The 19218-nt window shown below is 39.9% G+C and overlaps 1 protein-coding gene across 6 annotated transcripts in view; it reads right to left on the reverse strand.

The window, feature by feature from the left end:
• The window catches only part of OSBPL1A (oxysterol binding protein like 1A), a 155232-nt gene that overhangs the window by 54364 nt on the left and 81650 nt on the right, over positions 1–19218 (reverse strand). For 5 of the 6 annotated variants that reach the window (XM_074352164.1, XM_045518863.2, XM_045518865.2 and 2 more), the window contains one exon: positions 7138–7300. The exons of the other annotated variant lie outside the window; for it this stretch is intronic. In XM_074352164.1, coding sequence (XP_074208265.1) covers positions 7138–7300 — 163 coding nt within the window. The remainder of the gene's footprint in view (positions 1–7137; positions 7301–19218) is intronic. 6 annotated transcript variants of the gene reach the window in all.

Here is a 19218-nt window from a genome sequence, read left to right on the forward strand (position 1 = left end):
GAGGGGCCAGGTGTCCGGAGGTGATTGTGACTGACGACTGAGCTGAGTTAAGTCGACAAGGAGTAAGAACTGGGGGTGGAAGAGAGTTACAACAGAGGAACAGTGGGGACAGCATGACCCAATGCAGAGAGCACTGAAGCATTTATTAAGATGGGAGTGGAAGATGCGAGCAAGGAGGGGTGACAGGACAGCGGGGTGGAAATGAAGCTGTGAATCAGTCATGAAGCTGACTGGGTGGGATGGGTAAAGATCAAAGGCAGGTGGTGGGTCAAAGTACAAAATGAAGCCAGGAATGAGGCAGTATCCCAATACATGCCATGAGGTTCTTTACCTGCTAAAGGCAAATCATTAACTTACCTCTGAGTGTTCTAGCTTCAGAGGCAAAGAAGGAAATGTGATCAATTACATGATTCACAGTGTCCCCGAGATAAAGACTAACTCATTGCTTAAGAACAAAAGCTCAGTTACGTCTAATACTATGAACACAGAGATGTTCAATATGTATACAGTGAGACATAGTTTGGACTTCTTTTGTTAGCAATAGGGAGCCATCCTTAACATCTACGCCTTCAAAGCATTAGTCACATGAACCTACTCCAGCAGAGCATCATTTCACTTGGAGACCCATGTATCCAGGTATATTTAAATTCAAACATGTTTACCTAAGTACCAAAGAGGCCCTAGTCGCTGCGGAGGCTTACTCATTAAGGTGAAACCTGCCCATAAAAGTAATTTTCAAGTGATAGATCTCAGCGCCTCTGAGGTGATTCCATCTTAAAATGACAGGTATTTCAATTTTGCCCACACAGATAAATATCAAATAGGCCAGAGCTTACCTATCATTCAGTGTTACCAGGCAACACATTGATGTCTTAGTGGAAAGCATAAAGCATCTGAAAACGTGTGCTTATTAAGGCCTCACATATGGTGGTTACGGTAATGTAAGAGTACTGTACATGCTTTAAACACACAAGGAGGGGTGGGGTGGGGAGAGGGGAGGGTTACCGTTTAATGGGTACAGAGTTTCATTTTGAGATGATGAAAAAGATCTGGCAATGGATGGCGGTGCTGGTTGGACAATAATGTACTTACTTAATGGCACAGAACTGCATGCTTAAAAATGGTTAATATGTTATGTATATTTGACCACAGTAAAACCAAAACCAAAAGAAAGAAAACCCAAACAAACAAGCAAACAAAAACCTGTCAAGCCAAAGCCAAAGCCTGACCACACTGGATGCATGAACTACATTCCGGCCCTGTCATCTCTGACCTCAACGCCAATGCTGGAAGAAAGCCACACAGACCTAGAGCAAAACTGGGTGATTTTTGTACAGATGTATTTTTAAATGCAGGAGCAGAAATTTTAACAATATCTATAGCTAGATTTCAGACAAAACTAGCCTTGCATCTTTCCACTGCATTCTCCTCTTCTAAGCATGTGTTTTGTACTAAGTAAAGCCACCCCAAATTTTCAGGATACTTCAATTCATCCCTGAAAAGCAGAGTGAGGGATTTATCAAACAGCCTTGCATTATTCAGTGAACTTTAGTGAGTAGGTTAGGAAAACCAGTATAGTCCTATGTGATGGCGGGAAATGACATGCTTAGTTTGTATTTATTCGTGGGTTTGTTCATTCTCATCTATTTCCAAAAAGGGTTCAGGTGGTTTAATTCATAATTATCTTTTATACAAAAAGTGTCAGAATAACATTCTGAAAAACACTGTATTTTACAAGATTAAATGCTCTAGTCTATGTACAAACATTTAAGGCAGACAATCTCTGCCTGATAAATTTCTCCATTAAAACAGTAGTATTAATAGACAGTTTGTTCACAAATCTCTGGTGGCCCAGATCTTTAAACCTCTGTCCACGTTGGTACTTAAAATTATTTTGAACACATTTCAGGTTGAACATAATCTCCTTTCAATCAAACAGCATGGAAGCCAATGGCTGTGACTGGGTTAACGAGGCTTTAAAACTTTACTCAAGTTGCGTAAGTTGTATGTGTACAGCTTGTGTTATATCAGTCATATCTTAATAAAGTGGTTTTTAAAAAAAATTTTAGAAAGAGGACCATTATCTCTATCCTACTTTGAGTTTTCCTATCAAAAAGCTGAAGGAAGAGGTCATGAAGTAAACAATAGAAACATGTCAACAATTCTTATGTTACGCTGATAAACTTTTTTTTTTTGACATGACCTTTGAAAACTAGCTTGAGAACAAATAGTACAAAGGAGCAAGATGTGGAAGAACCATGGACAGTGTCCAAATAACCCCTCCCCGTTACTTAAGGTAACAGGAAATGGTCAGGAAGCACACACACTCGACCTAGTACCTTCATTGTTTATGGTTTCCCAAGAACTAGGCATGTTCTAAGACTGTCCAAAGTAACCCAAGCTTAAAATATCAGAACCAAATTTTTATTTAGCGTTAAGGTATAATTTCATAAACTCAAAAATAACACAGTAAATATGAAGAACACAAGGAAAATAAACAAAACCTACCATACCGAAAACAAACAGAAAACCAGGGTGAGTCCAGAAGGGGCTGCCAAGAGACTGCTGCAATAATGTACCGAGGAAGCGGCGAAAGCATGAAGCAGAAATCTTGGCAGCAAGCAACAAGTCGGAGACATTCTAGATACATCCTCCCTGAATGATGTCCAAGGTCAAAATCAGCCAAATGGTACAGTGTTGATTGTGACAGTTTCTTAAAAGTACTGGCTTGTCCCCAAGCAACTAAATCTACTATGTTTTCCACAACTTGCAAGATCTGCACATGTAATTGCAGATGAAGAATTATTCAAACCACTGTGTGCAGGCTACTGGAAATCTTGTATCTACTAAAATCCAGAGTGCTTCACAATTTGTTTTGCCTTAAATTTTTCAAGAAGGTCACCTATGCATTCACTCTACAAAGAATTCTACAACTAAGGACCAGTAACACAATAATCCATAGCTACAAAACAAACAATTTTCACATGACTTCAGTTTAATAAATCAACACTCTACCAAATACGAGGTAAAGGGCTAACTGTCAAAACAGTGTAGACAAATTTAATGAGATATGATTGGTGTCCTCCGTATATTCAAAGTCCAGTCTAGTGGAAGACACACAAGTGAACACATGTTTATACAAAGTGTTTGTGGGAACAGCTGAAGGTCTCAGCCGTGGCCAAAGCAACAGGAAAGACATTTGTATGCAGCCTCACCTGGTCATTTGAGGCCTGGGACGGGGGGGAAGAGTGCAGCGCAGGGACAGAAGGGTGGGGGTGACTATGTGACAGCCCAGGCAATCCCCAAGCCTGGTAACACGTGTGGAGGGAGGAACGGCGAAAACATGAAGCGGATGTCATGGATGGTCAAAGAGATGCTGGGAACAGAGCTTCTGCGAGAACCGATTGAAAGACAGGAGGCTAGTGGGTGCGCCGTGGGGTGTCTAAGACTGTAAAGGCCAACTCTGGGGTCTGCTCCTGGGAGGGAGGATGCACCCATCCTTCCCTGCACTAGTCTGATTCAGAGGCTGGATCTCACTTCCTTGGTACTGCCGAGTCTAAGGACACCTGCCACACAGTAGTCACTTGGTCAGTGCGTCTGGTTAACGAAAGGCTCTCAACGCTAAGGACAGTACAAAATGCACTTGGTCTGACAATAGGTATTTAATGAAGATGTTAATTTAGTCCATAAAAACCCTTTAGAAAATGGAGACAGGTCCAGAAGATCAACCTCAAACCTAAAGGATAAATTACATTCACTAGTATTTGCCTACAACAAACACACACACTAAGTTAAGCCGCTAGGTAAATTTTTTTTTAATGCTATCAGCGCAAAACAAGATTAAAAGCTGGCGCCACTACTTAGATGTTCTCCAGAATGCTGTACCATATTATACACAGGTGTTTAAGAACACTCATATTCGGTGGTACTTAATTAGCTGTACATCACATCAACCAATTAACCTGTCCTGTCCTGGACAAAAGAAGAAACACAGAAGTTCATATAAAAAGGTCTCTGTCCTTAAGGGAAATGCAGGGTTTACAAGAAGGTAAGGAAGAAATATACAGAAAGTTATGTAACAACAACAAAAAAAGGCAACAACAAAGGAGTATGGCAAATTGCTGCCCCCTCCCCGAAAAAGACGAGAAGAAAACAAAGGTGAGTGGGATCTCCAAGCACTAAGCAGGTCCAGACGAAAGGAAAGACTCACAAAAAAAGGCCCAGGTAAGAAAGGTAGAGGCACTTCAAAACTAACCTGGAGGAGGGGACACCAGCCTTGGGGACACAAAGAACAGAGGACACAGTCTCCTTTTACTAAAAGGCCACAGCGCTCTTCTGCGTAACTCTCACCGCCTTGGTCACACCCTAAGTCTTCTTTTTGTGAACGGGCAGCAGAGATGTCATTACTTTTCTCAACTGTTACCATTTGCATTTATCAGCTTCAACTTTATTTCACGTGGGTCATAACTTCCTACGTTATTCTCCTCCAGACAAACCAAAGTCGTTATATTACACTTTCTGTCCTGAAAGTTTTGATTTAGAAAGACACGAGCGCCTAACCTTGCAACTGCCGAGAGAGGCTAAAACGGGCCTCAATTTCGTGATGTAACTTTCTGCGGGTTTTGCCAATCTATACTATTGGATTGTATGCATTATTCATGCACATTTTGACCAAAATAGCATTAAGAGGAAAACCTAGCAAGAAAGCCTTTCGTGAACAATTGATTTCAAAATGTTTCTAAAAAGGAAAATGAACAGACAGTAAGGAAAACAATACATCGTGAAGTTTTAAAATTCAAAAGGCAGGAGGAATTTTCATGAAACTGCTCTCTCAGACCAATAGTAAAGAATAACAGCCATGAAGTTATTTAACTGGTAACGTTTCAAAAACAATGTCTTAGGAAATTACTAGAGATTCATAAAGTCAAGCACCTTTAATTTTCTCCCCCTTAGCCACTTTTTCATTTCCTCTCTCTCTAAGTCTCATAGCTCCAACTTGACTGTAAATTCCTCAAGAACAAATTTTTTAATAACATCTCATCCCAGCTCACTCCTGTCACCCAGCCCTCCCTCTCACAAAGCATCCAGAGTGGTGTGTGCAGACTGTATGAAATTACCGAGGGTTACTGATTCTTTTGTGTTCTCTATTGAATATCAATATATTTCTAGGGAGGACAGAAGTATCAATGACATTTGTTCAACAACCTTCATTCAACAAACACTGAGAGAGCAACTCTGATTCTGTGCTAAGTACCTCAAGGATATAAATTGATACGGTCTCTACCATCACCAAGAGACAAGCACAATGCAACAGAAGGGCTATGAAAGAGGTGTAAACGGAAGCAACACAGAAGAAATGATTCATTCTGCCCAGGGGAGTCAGGAAAGGCTACCCAGGAGAGGAGACAGTTTAGAGATGTTTGAGAACTTTGGTAGGAGAGGGTAGTATCAAGGGAAGTTGAAATGGAAAGGGCAGAAAGCTGGTAGGAACACACAGAAGGAACTGCTGAATTCCTCCCTAAAGGGGCGCCTTCAACATATTTCTGTATTTATTTGCTGGAAGAATGGAATTTTTCCACAGAACTAGCCTCCAGTTTCTCATTAAATCTTTTGCTTTGACACGCACGAACATTTAGCCCTTTCCCCAGGAAATGCTCACTTACAGGCAGTAATACCAGAAATTTCACTAGACAGACATTTCATTCCTTAAATACACATGTAATGAAGACAAAATGTGATGCTTTATTAGATTTAGCTCCTTTTAATCATGTAACACAATGGAATTCAACCCAATTGCGAGAAAGAAATTTATGTGCTTTATGGGATTTTATGAAATCTTAAGTCTTCGAGCATACTGGGAAAAGTTTAAATAATCAAGAGATCCCATGGGGCTGGAAAAAATACACTACACTGTAGGCTTGTAACAAGGTTCATCTCACCCACTGTATCAGATTTTTATTGATCCTGATTATTTGAAGAAATTTAAAGGGAAAACAGGAAGTCACACAGACTTAATTTTAAAGCAAGTAACCCAAGTTGTAACCAACTATCAAAAGGCAGATAAAGCATTTAGTAAAAATAATTCAGATATATCTTAAGAGAAATATCTTAAAACGATCTTTTTTTCATATCTTTTAAGTATCAGAACAGGCCTGATTTAATCTATTGGTCTGACTCAGCACTGAAAAAATTTACTTTAAATGAAACCTGGTTTTGCATAGTGGTTCGGCCTCCCCGCCTGCCTCCACACCTAACAGCCTGCTGTCTCTGCCGCACCGTGAGGACTGGAGGAAGCCGGTGGGCGAGAGCCTGTAAGTGAAGGGACAAAGGACGAGGCTGTATGAACAGACACCCAGGGCGTGGGTCATGTCAAGAGTCCTGACAGCCCGTTAATCTGGGAGTCTGGATTTCACTCTGGGTGCAATGAAGAGCCACTGAAGGACTCTGGGCCAGAGATTGCACTGATGTGACTGTCTGCAAACACAGAGCAGCACTCGGCCTCGGCCTTGGGATCCACTGAAGGACTCTGGGCCAGAGATTGCACTGATGTGACTGTCTGCAAACACAGAGCAGCACTCGGCCTCGGCCTTGGGATCCTTCTCAACACAGCAGTCGATAAAACAGCAGCTATTGCAAACCAATCTGAACTGACACCCAAGATGAAATTTTAATGTCATCCTAACCTAGGAACTACGGTTCTTTTTATCTCCTCCTCCTAGAGAAGCTGACTGTAGCAATAAATGTTAAAATATGACTGAAGCAGAAAGACGACAGGAGCTGCCAAATGTCTATTCAAGAAGAGGGCACCTGGCACTAGGAGGTAGTTAACAGCCATCAAATCAAGGAACAAACCAAATTCAAATCAAGGAATAAACCAAATTCGTGCCATTGGAACAGCACTCCGGCCCTAGCACAGCACATGCTGTCAATCAAGGCAGACTCAGTGCTGACTTTCATTCCCAAGTTTCAGGCTCCTGCCTTGACAGCATCACACAAAAACTAGGTAGTCTGGGGGACTACCAAGCTGGGGAGCTGCAGCAATACATTTCCATCTGTTGACTCCAGGAAACTCAAGGTGATGTTGAGATGGTCAACTTTAAATTGCCAACAACCCAGATGTCAGGGTTCCAGAATTACCTGACAGTGCATCATAGAACTCTTCCTCACTAAGGATGCTGACAGGTGGGGAGCCTTTAACCAGGGACTGCTCTAGTTCATGGTGTTCCGTGGCTAGCGTCTCCAGCGCTTCTGACAAAATTTTGTTTTTTTCTTGCTCCTGTTCCAATTTAAAATTCCTCACCTAGAAGAAAACAGACAAGCAAAAAAAGACTTCAGAGTGATGGGAGACAGACGTTCTCGAAAGGAGGTGAAAATTATTTGCTTTCGATCTAGTTCAACTGCAACATCAGGAATGAAAACAGTTGTGTTACAGACACGGATGAATGAGCCAAATTACTGAGCTAACTCTGTCCTCCCCGTGGGGCCTTGTCTCGCAACAGTTCTAGCTAATGAAACTAGATTAAGAACCAGCAAACAGATTCAGCTCAAACGATCAGGATCCTAGTATAAGGACATTAGCCAGTCTGAAAATCATGTAAGTTCTTTAAAACACAGAATATTTCACTTAATATTCATTATGAAATTAAGAAGCCAATTTTTGAACAGAACAAAGAATTAAAACCATTGGCAAGTTTTTTTTGAACAAAATAAAGAAAACCATTGTAAACATTAAAATTTGTACCACATCAAAGCATAAGAGAAAAATTTTCGGCTCACTTTCAAAATAGTTGGTATATCAAATTAAGGGAAATAAGTATCCACATAATGACATTTTAACTGCCATTTTTCAATTCTGTATTTTGATTTTGGCCCCATATTCTACCTTGAATTTAATGTACTAAAAAAATAATCGAACAGACTCACAGACACAGAAAACAAACTTACGGTTACCGTTGAGGAAGGGGGTGGGAAGGGATAAATTGGGAGTTTGAGATTTGCAGATACTAATATACATAGAATAGATAAACAAGATCATGCTGTATAGCACAGGGAACCATATTCAATATCTTGTAGTAACTTATGGTGAAAAAGAATGAAAACAAATATATATACATTCAAATACATATATGAAGTACTGTTGTACACCAGAAATTGACAAATTGTAAACTGACTGTATTTCAAAAAATATATACATATACCAAAAAAATCAATTTTAGAGAAGGCAAAGACTTCATCCTTCAAAGACGCAGTCTACATTTCCTATCTAATTCAAGAGCATCTCAACCTTTGCAGTTAACTACAGCCTTCTAAAAAACAGCAGGTCCTAGATTTGGTATGAACAGTCTCACCTATCCTTCAACCAGAACTCTGCAAATCTCAGTTACTCTGTAATCTCCCTCAACTTCTAGAGCCCACGTGGCACTAGACAGGAGCCAGAAAAGCTGGGATCTACCATTGTACATTGTGTAACCTCAGAAGTCCCTGTTCTTGCTTCCTCACCTATAAAATAGGGATTCCACTACTATCTAATAATTTAATCAGTAGCTTCAACTCAGCGCGCTTCAATTTTTTTTTCTTAAGTTTTAGCAGCAGAACCTATTTCTCAAACATAATCCCAGCAGGTAAAACAGAAGTTTCACGAAGCAGAACTGCACAGGGTGACTCTTCCCCTCCCTGGGGTTCCCTCAAGCCCCAAAGCCAGGGGCTGTTCCAGCAGTTTGAAAAGCACTGGATGGGGCGACCTCCAAAACCTCCCCCAGGTCAAAATGTCTGCCTCTGGGTCCTGGAGTCAGCAAATTCTCTCACCACTGCTCCGAAATGCTCTCTGCTGAACCCGCCTCCCACTTCCTGGCATTCCCTCTCAGTCTCCTCCCCTCGGTCCACAAGGATGCAGCATCTCCCTCCACGATGCCAGAGCCACGCATTGAGTGGAACACTCCAAGAAACCGGATAGGACTTAAAATACAGCTTTGTTGAAATGTTAAGAAGCTCATAACAAAAATAGGGTTAAACCTTCATTATCCTAGGAATAGTTTCAGTCCTCAGGCACCTTAGTGTAGTGTTTATTATTATTACAGCAACAAGATTATTCTTATTAGAACTGCAATAATGAAATAGAAATAGCAGTAACTAGTAAGCACTAATGAGCAGAACACATACAAAACTGAAAAAAATAACTTACACATTTACAGCTTTTAATGAATTGCAAGATATTTGCAAATATTCCTATAATCTGAATTTTATCTCGTAAAAGGAAATACTCTTACTATGGCTAGGGTCAACTTCAAAAAAAAAAAAAAAAAGCTGTCCTTCCTCCATTTGATGGGTTAAACAATTCATGTATCTATAAACGAGGACTAGAAAATTCACCACAATGTCCAAAACGATCCTTTATTTGAATGGAAAAGATCTATCAGCACCGCTGTAGATTCCAAAAACCCCACTGCAGGAAGATCCAAACTTTCACCCCTACCTTCAGCTTGATTTAGCGGTCAAATATCAAAATGCAAATGTGCTGCTGACACTGTATCTTTCCAGAGAAGAATCAACTAAATTATCCCTTTCAGCTAACAAATACGTAAGTTTCAGGACCTAAATTCATTAGGTTTCAGAAAAGTGGCAAAATGAATCATTGAGATTCCAAAATATCAAGTTCCTCAACAAAACTGTATTCCAAATCCTTCTCCTTTATCCCTCTGAAATAAGCATCACTGCATTTCCGCCACCTCGACATCTGTTCTCACTTGTTCTTCAGAGAAGGAGTGAAAGGGTGGAAGCAGATGCGGCTCTAACTACAGTTCTAGTTCTTGTTTTTATCTGTGAGTTGATCTGAGGGCATCTGTATTAGATTCAAGCAAAATGATCTTCCGCACTGAAGGTACCTTATTCACAAACTTCCCACCAAATGGCAGTTATCTCCCGTCACGTAAAGTGATGGAGCTGAGAAAGCAGGTGTATGTATCACAGAAAATGCACCAGTAAAGGAGCTTGCTCCTTGCAGCAGACAAGCATCTGAGAACATACTTAACTGCCATCGATGCTTTTCGGTCAATTAGACCAATCAATTGGAACAGTCAACTGGAACAACTAATTTCAAACCAGCTACAATCTCAGTGCTTCACAAACACCTAGGGGATATCCTGCATTGGGAAATTAGTGTAGAACTGCTCATAAAGTTATGCAGAGTGCAAGTTCATAAAATCTTCATCTTATTAAAGTCTGTCTCCAAAATCTCATTTGCTAGCTTAGAAACTATGTTGTAACAGAAACAGTACCTTCATGCAATCCCTCTTTGCAATTCCAGGCACAGGGCTTTGTTTATATGTATACCAATACACGCATACTGATGACACTTTTTAAACAAAATCCTCAAACTACAACTACCCTAATTATTATTAAAGGAATAAAGAACTTGCTTCACAAGATCAGTGGAGCCCAACATGTGTTTGTAATTACATTAGAACATTTCTAGAATATGCATGACATTTTATTTTTCAAATCCACTTATAAGATTTATTCTCTCAGCCACTTTGCCACAATAAAAATCAACATATAACCAAGTAAACATAAATGTCAAACTTCTTATGAGAAAAAATTTAAGGAATGAATCACCACACACTTAATAGTTACAAAGTGTTATTAATAGACACATTGCTCTGTGTGTCTGTAGCCCATTTAGACTAATGCAAATTCAAGCCCTTCCATAGTCTCCTCGAATCACTTCAACAGGACAACCTTTCTTTGTACTTCATGTCATCCTGGTGGGTAAAATTCACAACGAACATTTCCAAAGCGTTCTTCACACTGGCAGTGAATGGATGCTGGCCAAAGAACTGAATTTTAAAGAGAGACTTGTACTCGCCAGCATATACGGTTTATTAGCTCTCTCATTCTGTAAAGTGCCCTGTTATTTACCCATGTTTCATGGAGGTTAAATCAGGCACAGATAATGATTAAGTCTGGCAAAGACACACGATTAAGTGGGAGTAAATGATTAGTATTCACAGAACACTGGGTCCAATTATCCAATTCCAGGTTAGGTCACATTCTGGCCTTAATCAATCTGGTGAAGCTTTCAACTGACTGCCCTCTGGCCAGTTCAACAGCATTAACCTTATTCATTTCCTCTTTGTCACCGGATGTATGACTCCAATCATGAAGAACACATTGAGTCAAGACTGCAAGGCTAGATCTTGAATTCAAAAACATCTAATTTTATCTCAGATAAGGAATTACACTGACTCTTATTTATGTGATTAGGACCAACAATATGCTGACTTTTCCCTGTATTGCCACATAGTTGTTAGAAAGTAGGTCTGGTCATTTACAGTTGGCAAGGGCTCCTCTGCTCACAGAAGACCAATGCACTGCTTTGGGGGAGGAGGAGGAGGATGGAGCTCCCGCATAAATGCAAACGGTCAATGTTACTTCCAAGTTCATAGCCAGGTGGACTCACACTCTCATCCCCAGAGCTCAGGAAAAGTAAGATTTGATCCCATGTGTCAGGCAGGATCATGTATGAAAATGGATCCTCATGACTGGATAGCTTTGTTTTATAGACTTACAAAGCAACTCTGCACACATTAACTTTCAGGGTTTTTGTTGCCTCGAATGCCCTTCTTCTATGCCGTCCCATCAATGCCTTTTCAACTGTAATCAATTTCCTTACGTTCCTGGAGCCTTTTTTTCTTTCCAGTCCTTCCCCCTGACTAAAAAAGACGCTTACTTAAACATAAATCTGCCTCAGTGACCAAGGAGATTTGTCTGACAGGAGGAAATGGAGATGAGGCAGGCTGTGCAAGGAGGTTGTGGGTGGGGACAGGGGCTTCACAGAGCTTGACGACCATGGTAGGGACGCTGGCTTTGACACTGACTGACATGGGGAGCTGCTGGATGGTTTTGAGAAGAGGAGTTACCATTAATTGATTTACATTTTAACACAATCTCTCCGACTGATATGCTGAAGAGGAGACCGGGGGGAAGGTCAAGCGTAGAATCAAAAAGATCTTTCAAGAAGCTACTGCAACAATCCAGGTTAAGAGATGGGTAAAAGCAACGGAGGTGTTGAGGAGTAGTCAGATTCCGGATATACACTGAAGGTAGGCCTAAATGACCTGCTGGCAGCCTACGGGATGTGAGAGAAATGAGAAATCAAGGATGACTTCAAGGTTTTGACCTGAGCAACTAAAGACAGAGTCATTACCCAACTCGAGGAAGATGGCAGGAGGGACTGGGACAACCAGGAACTCAGCTTCATATATGGTAGGTGTGAGATGCCATCAGACACTCATGTAGGCAATTAGATATCAAATCAGGTGTTCAGGGAAGAGGCCCAGGCTGGAGCTATAACTCTGGAAGTGATTTGTAAATAGATGAGGATTTTTAGCTGTAAGACCAGAAAGAAGCGCTACGGGAGAGACAGTGAAACAGAAACAGGAAGAAATCCAAGGACTGACATTTCCTTCTGCTGGGAGAGATGAGAAAGAACAAGCAGAGGAAACAAAAAACAAAAGAAAAGGAGAGACTGAAGGAAATCAGGAGTGTGTGGAAATCTGGAAGCTTAAATGAAGTACTTCAAGGAGGAACAAGTGATTCTGTCAAGCACTGATGACAAATCAAATAATATGAGAACTAAGAAAATACCTCTCGATTTGGTGATGAGGTCAATGGTGACCTTGACAAGGGCAGGTTCGGTGCAGTGCTGAGAGAACCATGAAGGCAAAGGCTTACTACAGTAGGTGAAAAGAAATGGGAGAAGGAATCTTGGAAAGGGCAAGCACAGCCCATTAAGAAGTTTTGCTAAAAAGGAAAGAAGAAAATTGGGGGAACTACTGAAGAGGGTATGGGGTCAATAAGGCTGTATTATGGCAGAGCACCCAGCATGTTTCTACACTGATGGGAAAGAGTAGTTAAGAGCAGAGGAAACCAAGGAGGCAGGAGTAAGAGATAATTCCTGGAATGTTGTTCTTGAGTTTGCAAAAAAGGATGCGATCTCATCCACACGTGTACAGCTGACCTTTGCTAAGGACACTGAAAGTTCACCGTTAGTTGCAGAAGGAAGACCAGCATGTATGTACACAGATTGATACAGGTAAGTCTAACTAAGTTTTCTTCTAGGCACTCATTTTGTCTCAGTGCATGTAAGAAATGTAGACAATAGGAAACAAAGAGGTCCTCAACCTGGAGGTACCAGCATGTGACATGGTCAGAAGCTACCAGCCTCTCTAACATTACACGCAGCATTCAAAAGTTCATCCTGAGATTTAAAATGAGATCATTTCTTAGGACCCCCAAAGCCTCATTCACGCTAACCTGGTCAACCCAACAAGGCAGCGGCTCCAGCATTTCCCCTCTGCTTACAGTCCACTGTGGCTTGCTCCTGGACCCATTAAACAAAGAATGCCCCCTTTCTTACTGGGTCTACCATTTCCCTCAATTTGGCTTGAGCTGACAGAAAAGGAAATCCCACTGGGAATTGCCTCTGTACCTAATTCTGCCCTTAGGCTCTGTCTTGGGAATGAAGGTGAGGGCTTGCTGATTTACTGACATGCTCTAAGTAAAATGACCTCAGCAGAGCTTGTTAAACTGCACTTTCTGCTAATAATTTGGTAGGTCAACAACTAGCCAACGTATCTTCAGACATTTTAAATAAAGGAGGAATCTGGGGATAACTGCTTACTCCCATATCTAGGATAAAGCCCAACAGTCACTTAAGAAATATTTGGTAAATAAATGGGGAATTCAAAAAGCAAGGGCAGATGATACTTGGAAAAATCAACATAAAACCAGAGTATTTGGTAGTTATCTTTGCCAGACTGATTTAAAAATAACCTCTCGTAAAAATAAAATCAATGGGAGAATAATACTACATACGAATGACAACATGGCTGAGTTTTTACAGGTCTTTAAAAAAAAAAAAAGCAGAAAAGAGAAATACGTCTTCGGAAACAAAAGTACCATTTGCTTCTGCTGTGTATTACGAACAATAGATTCAATAGCGTGGACTCCGCTCCCTTGTTCAATGGTTCTGGCATTTAAACTAATTTGGTACAAGTAAGAGCTCATAATAATTTTCTCTTTTAATTGTGATGTTGTATCACTTGACACCGATTTTTAACAGTCACATAAGGAGTAACTGCAATAAAGTTAAATTTCCATAACTGTGTACCTTTTACATTCGGCAAACTGGCACTTGCAGGATTATATTCAGAAAAGCACTACTACCTCAATATATAATCCTCAAATTATTCTAGATCATGGTATAAAGTATTAAAAATTTCAAAAGGTTCTTATGTATCATGTAAATTACAGAACCAAATGTTAAATTGTCATGTAATGGTATACATTAAACACACTACAAATAGATTTCAACATCATGTAAAAAATCGGTGTTGGCTGTATGGAAATAATGAAATTCCAAATAAATCTATTCAATAAAAATTCTAAAATGTTACCATGTTTGGGGAACACATACTACAAGCTTGTTTGGAAAACTGGAGATTTTTAAAGGATGCACTAACCTTTCTGTCTCTAGACTGCTCTTCTAACCTACAGAGCGTGGCCTTGAGCTGTAACAGCTAGATTTCCAGCCTCCCACCTGCACTGCTCACTTCAGACTGGCCCCCAGAATCCTAACCGGATGAGCCAATTCCTTAATATTGATCCTGTTGCTACTGTCTGGCCTGACTTCAGTGGTTTTTGTGCACTGACAGACTCCTCGGTTTGCCTCAAGTCTGAAGTCAAGGAGAGATTTTGTTAGCAACCGAGGACCTCTCTGTTCAGACATGAACAGATTTCTCCTCAGTTACATGGCTTATCCCTACACTTGTACCACTAAATGTACAAAGGTAGTGCAGAGTCATACCAGCCCCTAGATTCTCTAAAATGTTTAATATACTGTGCAATGTTGCACCCTTAGAGTGTACAGTAACAGAGGCAGGAGGGGACTGAAGCAATGCAAAATAACCATTTTTCTTTACTAGAATCTCTTTAACCAGTATTAATGAGTATTTCACAGTTTACTCATGAAGTAATAATTAAAGGGCAGGCTCCTGAACAAAAATGTCTCTTAAAATCTCACTACACTTAACTTTAGTGTAAAAGTTCATCAAGCAAAAAAAAAACAAACAAAAAAAACCCAAACAACTTCATAAGCATTTGTGTAAACACTGGTTCCGCTTTCATAGGACTGTTTCTGTGCCTACAACTGATAAGCTACATGCATAGCATTTTACAGTTTAAAAGGCACTTTTATATACTGTTAGTTCATTAAATCCTCCAAAGAGCCCTATGAGGAACGTATACATGTACAGATTGCAGCTCATATAGTTTAAGTAACTTGCCAAAGGTTAGCAGAGGAATAAAAAACTGAAACCAAGACCTTTTAACCCCAAATTCCATAAGCTTTCCAACCCATGGTATTACCAGCAGCCGTAAGACCCAGGAACACTGCTGATGGGAATACACGATCAGGAGTCTTAGAAGCAGAGGGTCTCACTTTTTTTTTTTTTTTGATAGGGTCACTGGACTGGTGGACCAGACGAATGAGGGAGGGCAGGTAGTTACCTGGACTGCAGCAACGTATTTGTTAAAACCATCCCTTGGACCCCGGCAGGAATGACATCACTGCAAAATGGCTAGTTCACTACATGGAGCAGGAACCTGGCTGAACCCATGCCCTCCAGGAGAACAGTTTTTCATTCCAAGAACTAGTACATCTGTTCTGTTCAAAACCTGCCTTAGAGCTGAGGTTCTCCATCATGAAGCGTATACTTGGAGCAGCTATAGGATTGGTTTGGTGTGGTTTGAGCCCAGACCTACTGCATCAGGACTTCCAAGAGTGAATGAGGCCTGAGATCTCTAATTCCTCTCAATAGCTGGTCTCCTTCCTTAGTAAGAACCCCGATTTGTTAGCTGGCTACACCGCTCTCCAGCTTAAAAACTATTGCTCAGTCTCTCTGAAGGCTGTGGCCACATGACTAAGTTGTGGCCAAGGAGAATGGAAGTGTCGTAAGGAATTCACCAGACCTCCTTAAAGGGAAGGGCATCCTATTTTTTTGCCCCTTCCTCCTGACTGGAATTCAGTATTTGGAATAGCCCCGAACACCTGAAACTGCTCTCCTAGGCCCAGACTGCCTACCTCCTGTCTTCTTTAAGGTGAAAAAGAAATTCCCTAAATCAAGTAATGCTATTTGGCTTTGGGTTCTTTGCTTGGTGCTAATACTAATACATGTGATGGTTTTTAAAAAGCACCACACACACACACACACACAAACAACCCAACAAGCCAACAACAACAACAACAACAACAACAACAACAACAAAAGTGAAGCACCACCAAGTATTCTGGTGTGGCTCCTGGATAAGAACTGCCAAATTAGGAGAATTTCAGTCTAGCTAAAAAAATCCCTGCTGGGCAGGTACTGCTATTTCAAGGTAAGTGCTAGGGATACAAAGCAGAGGAAGAGACTGATTAATCCTTGGAGAGCTTACAGTCTAGAAAGAGGAAAAACAAAAAAGATGCTTCACATTCCTGCCCAACACATCCATTAAAAATGCAAACCCTATCACAGGGAACTGTATTCAGGATCTTGTAGTAACCTATAATGAAAAAGCATATGAAAACCTATAATGAAAAAGCATATGACTGAAACATTATGCTGTACACCAGAAACTGACAACGCTGTAAACTGACTATACTTCAATTAAAAAAAAATGCAAACTCAGCATTACTTTAAAGCTTTTCAATGGCTCTTTATTTGCTTTGACTTACAGTCTCCAAAGCAGACTGTGTGTGCGTTCATGAGACATAGGAATACTGGAAAGTCTTTTTGCCAAAAATATTAGACCAAACGTTATGTATACAGATATGATAATATACATGCAGACAGCGGTGCCCTCACATGGTCACAGGTCAAGGGTCAAGCGCAGGATGCACAGTAACCTCGGGAAGAGTGGTGGCTATCACTCTGACGGAAGCACCTGCTTCCAGAGTGTTGTGATGCACTGCAGTTCATGAGAGCCTGGTTACAAGGACTTACAGGCTACAGTATCTAGTTAACTCACAAAATGCACCCATAGCATCAAGACCTCCAGAAAGCAGCTCCAGATTGAAGATAATACTAATGATGCTAACAAAGTGCACAGACGAGGGCAAAGGCTTCTACTGCTAGTGGGAGCTCTTTGTCAGCCACCCTGGTAAAGAGAGATCATATATAATCAGATGGCAATAAGCCAGTTCTCCAGAAGACCATGTGAAATACAGACAGACGTACACACATGTGCATACAGATGTATGCAGGCCACCCTCTATTGACGTGTTGTTATTATACCCTGAGATATAAACTAATAAGCAATAGTCATGATATTTGTCTCAACATTTAAAATCTAAGCATCCAGAAGATGAAGATAAACCTCCCCAAATTTCCTCAGTGATATTTAAAATCATACGACATTCAGCCCAGAGCTTTACCCTTGAAATTTCTTCACTAAATGTAATAAAATGTTTAGAAACTTCTTTAAGGTTTTTTAATAGAAAAGACAAAAGGCTACAAATCACTTGAGTAAATAGTCCTCAAATTACAAAAAAAAAAAGTTCTGAAATAGTTGACAGAAAAAATAGTGTGGTGAAAGACTAAAGCATATTCCTTTGTCAGAAAATACTGCTGTAAGATACACAGAAAAAACTGAAGCTATGAAAAAAACAATTTAATTTGGGATATATGCCCTATGGAAAATTACAGATGCTTTGAACATGTTTTGGCTAAATCATGTTTGAATAATGAAGTACAAGAACTTATTTTTTTCAATGAACCTCTAAGTGAAAAAATGTATCAAAGAAGATATATTCTCAATAGTAAATAACTAATTCAAAATATTTTTTAGAGAAACTGTGTTTACATAGAAATGTAAGGCCCTGATGGAGTGGTTATCTTGACTAAAATTTTTCACACAAACAACCGAATTTAAAAATGAGCCAAGACCTTGTACAGACATTTTTCCAAATATACAAATGACCAACAAACATATGAAAACATGCTCAACATCTTTAGTCATTAGAAGAATGCAAATCATAACAATGAGCTATGACTTTACACCCACTAGGATGGCTACAATTAAAATTAAAAAAAATAAAAAGGAAAATAAGTGTTGGTAAGGATGAAGAGAACAGAATCCTTGTGCCCTGTGGGTGAGAAGATAAAATGGTGCAGAAGCCGTGGGAAACAGTTTGGTGATTCCTCAAAAAAAGCTAAACACAGAATTACCATATGACCCAGAAAATTCACTCTTAGGTACACACCCCAAAGAACTGAAATGTGTTCAAACAAATGCCTGTACAAAAATGTTCAAAGTAGTACTATTCACAATAGTCAAAAGGTGGAAACAACCCAGATGGCCACAAATGTATGAATGGGTAAATAAGATGTGGCATATACATACCACGGAATACTATTTAGCCATTAAAAGAAATAAACTACTGATAAGTGTTACAATGCACATGAAGCTCAAAAATATGCTATATTCAATTTCTTGAAGGAACCTATAATGAAAAATAATATGAAAAGGCATATATGTACGTATATGTATGACTAAGACATTATGCTGTACACCAGAAATTGACACAACATTGTAAGCTGACTATACTTCAATCAAAAAATTACCTAGATAAAAGACATGCTAAAGAAGCCAGATACTAAATCTCACATGTTGAATGATTCCATTTACAGGAAATGTCCAAAACAGGCAAATCCATAGAGACAAAACACAGATTAGTTGTTTTCATGGGCCAGGGCACAGAAGCAGGGATGGGGAGTAACTGCTTATTACAGCTTATTTTTGGGGTGATGAAAACGTTTCAGAAGTAGGTAGAATGATCGTTGCACAACACTGTGAATTACTAAATGCCACTAAATCTTACACTCAAATAGTTAATTTTATGTTACATGGATGCTACAATTTTTAAAAAATGAAAAACAAACTTTAAAAAAAGCCCCCACAAACATGCATTTCCTGGGAGATCCCGCGATTCTACTTACTCCTAAGTATTTATCTAAGAGAAATAAAAGGTTATGTCCACACAAAAATTTGCAATAGCCAAAAACTGGATACAATCCAAAGGTCCATCGACAGGTAAACAAACTGTGGTATAGCCATAAAACAGAACACTAGTCAGCAGCAAAAAAAGAATGAACTATTGCTACGTGCAACAACATGGGTGAA

Source organism: Camelus bactrianus, chromosome 24 (assembly GCF_048773025.1).
Source record: "Camelus bactrianus isolate YW-2024 breed Bactrian camel chromosome 24, ASM4877302v1, whole genome shotgun sequence".
Taxonomy (NCBI): Eukaryota; Metazoa; Chordata; class Mammalia; order Artiodactyla; family Camelidae; genus Camelus; species Camelus bactrianus.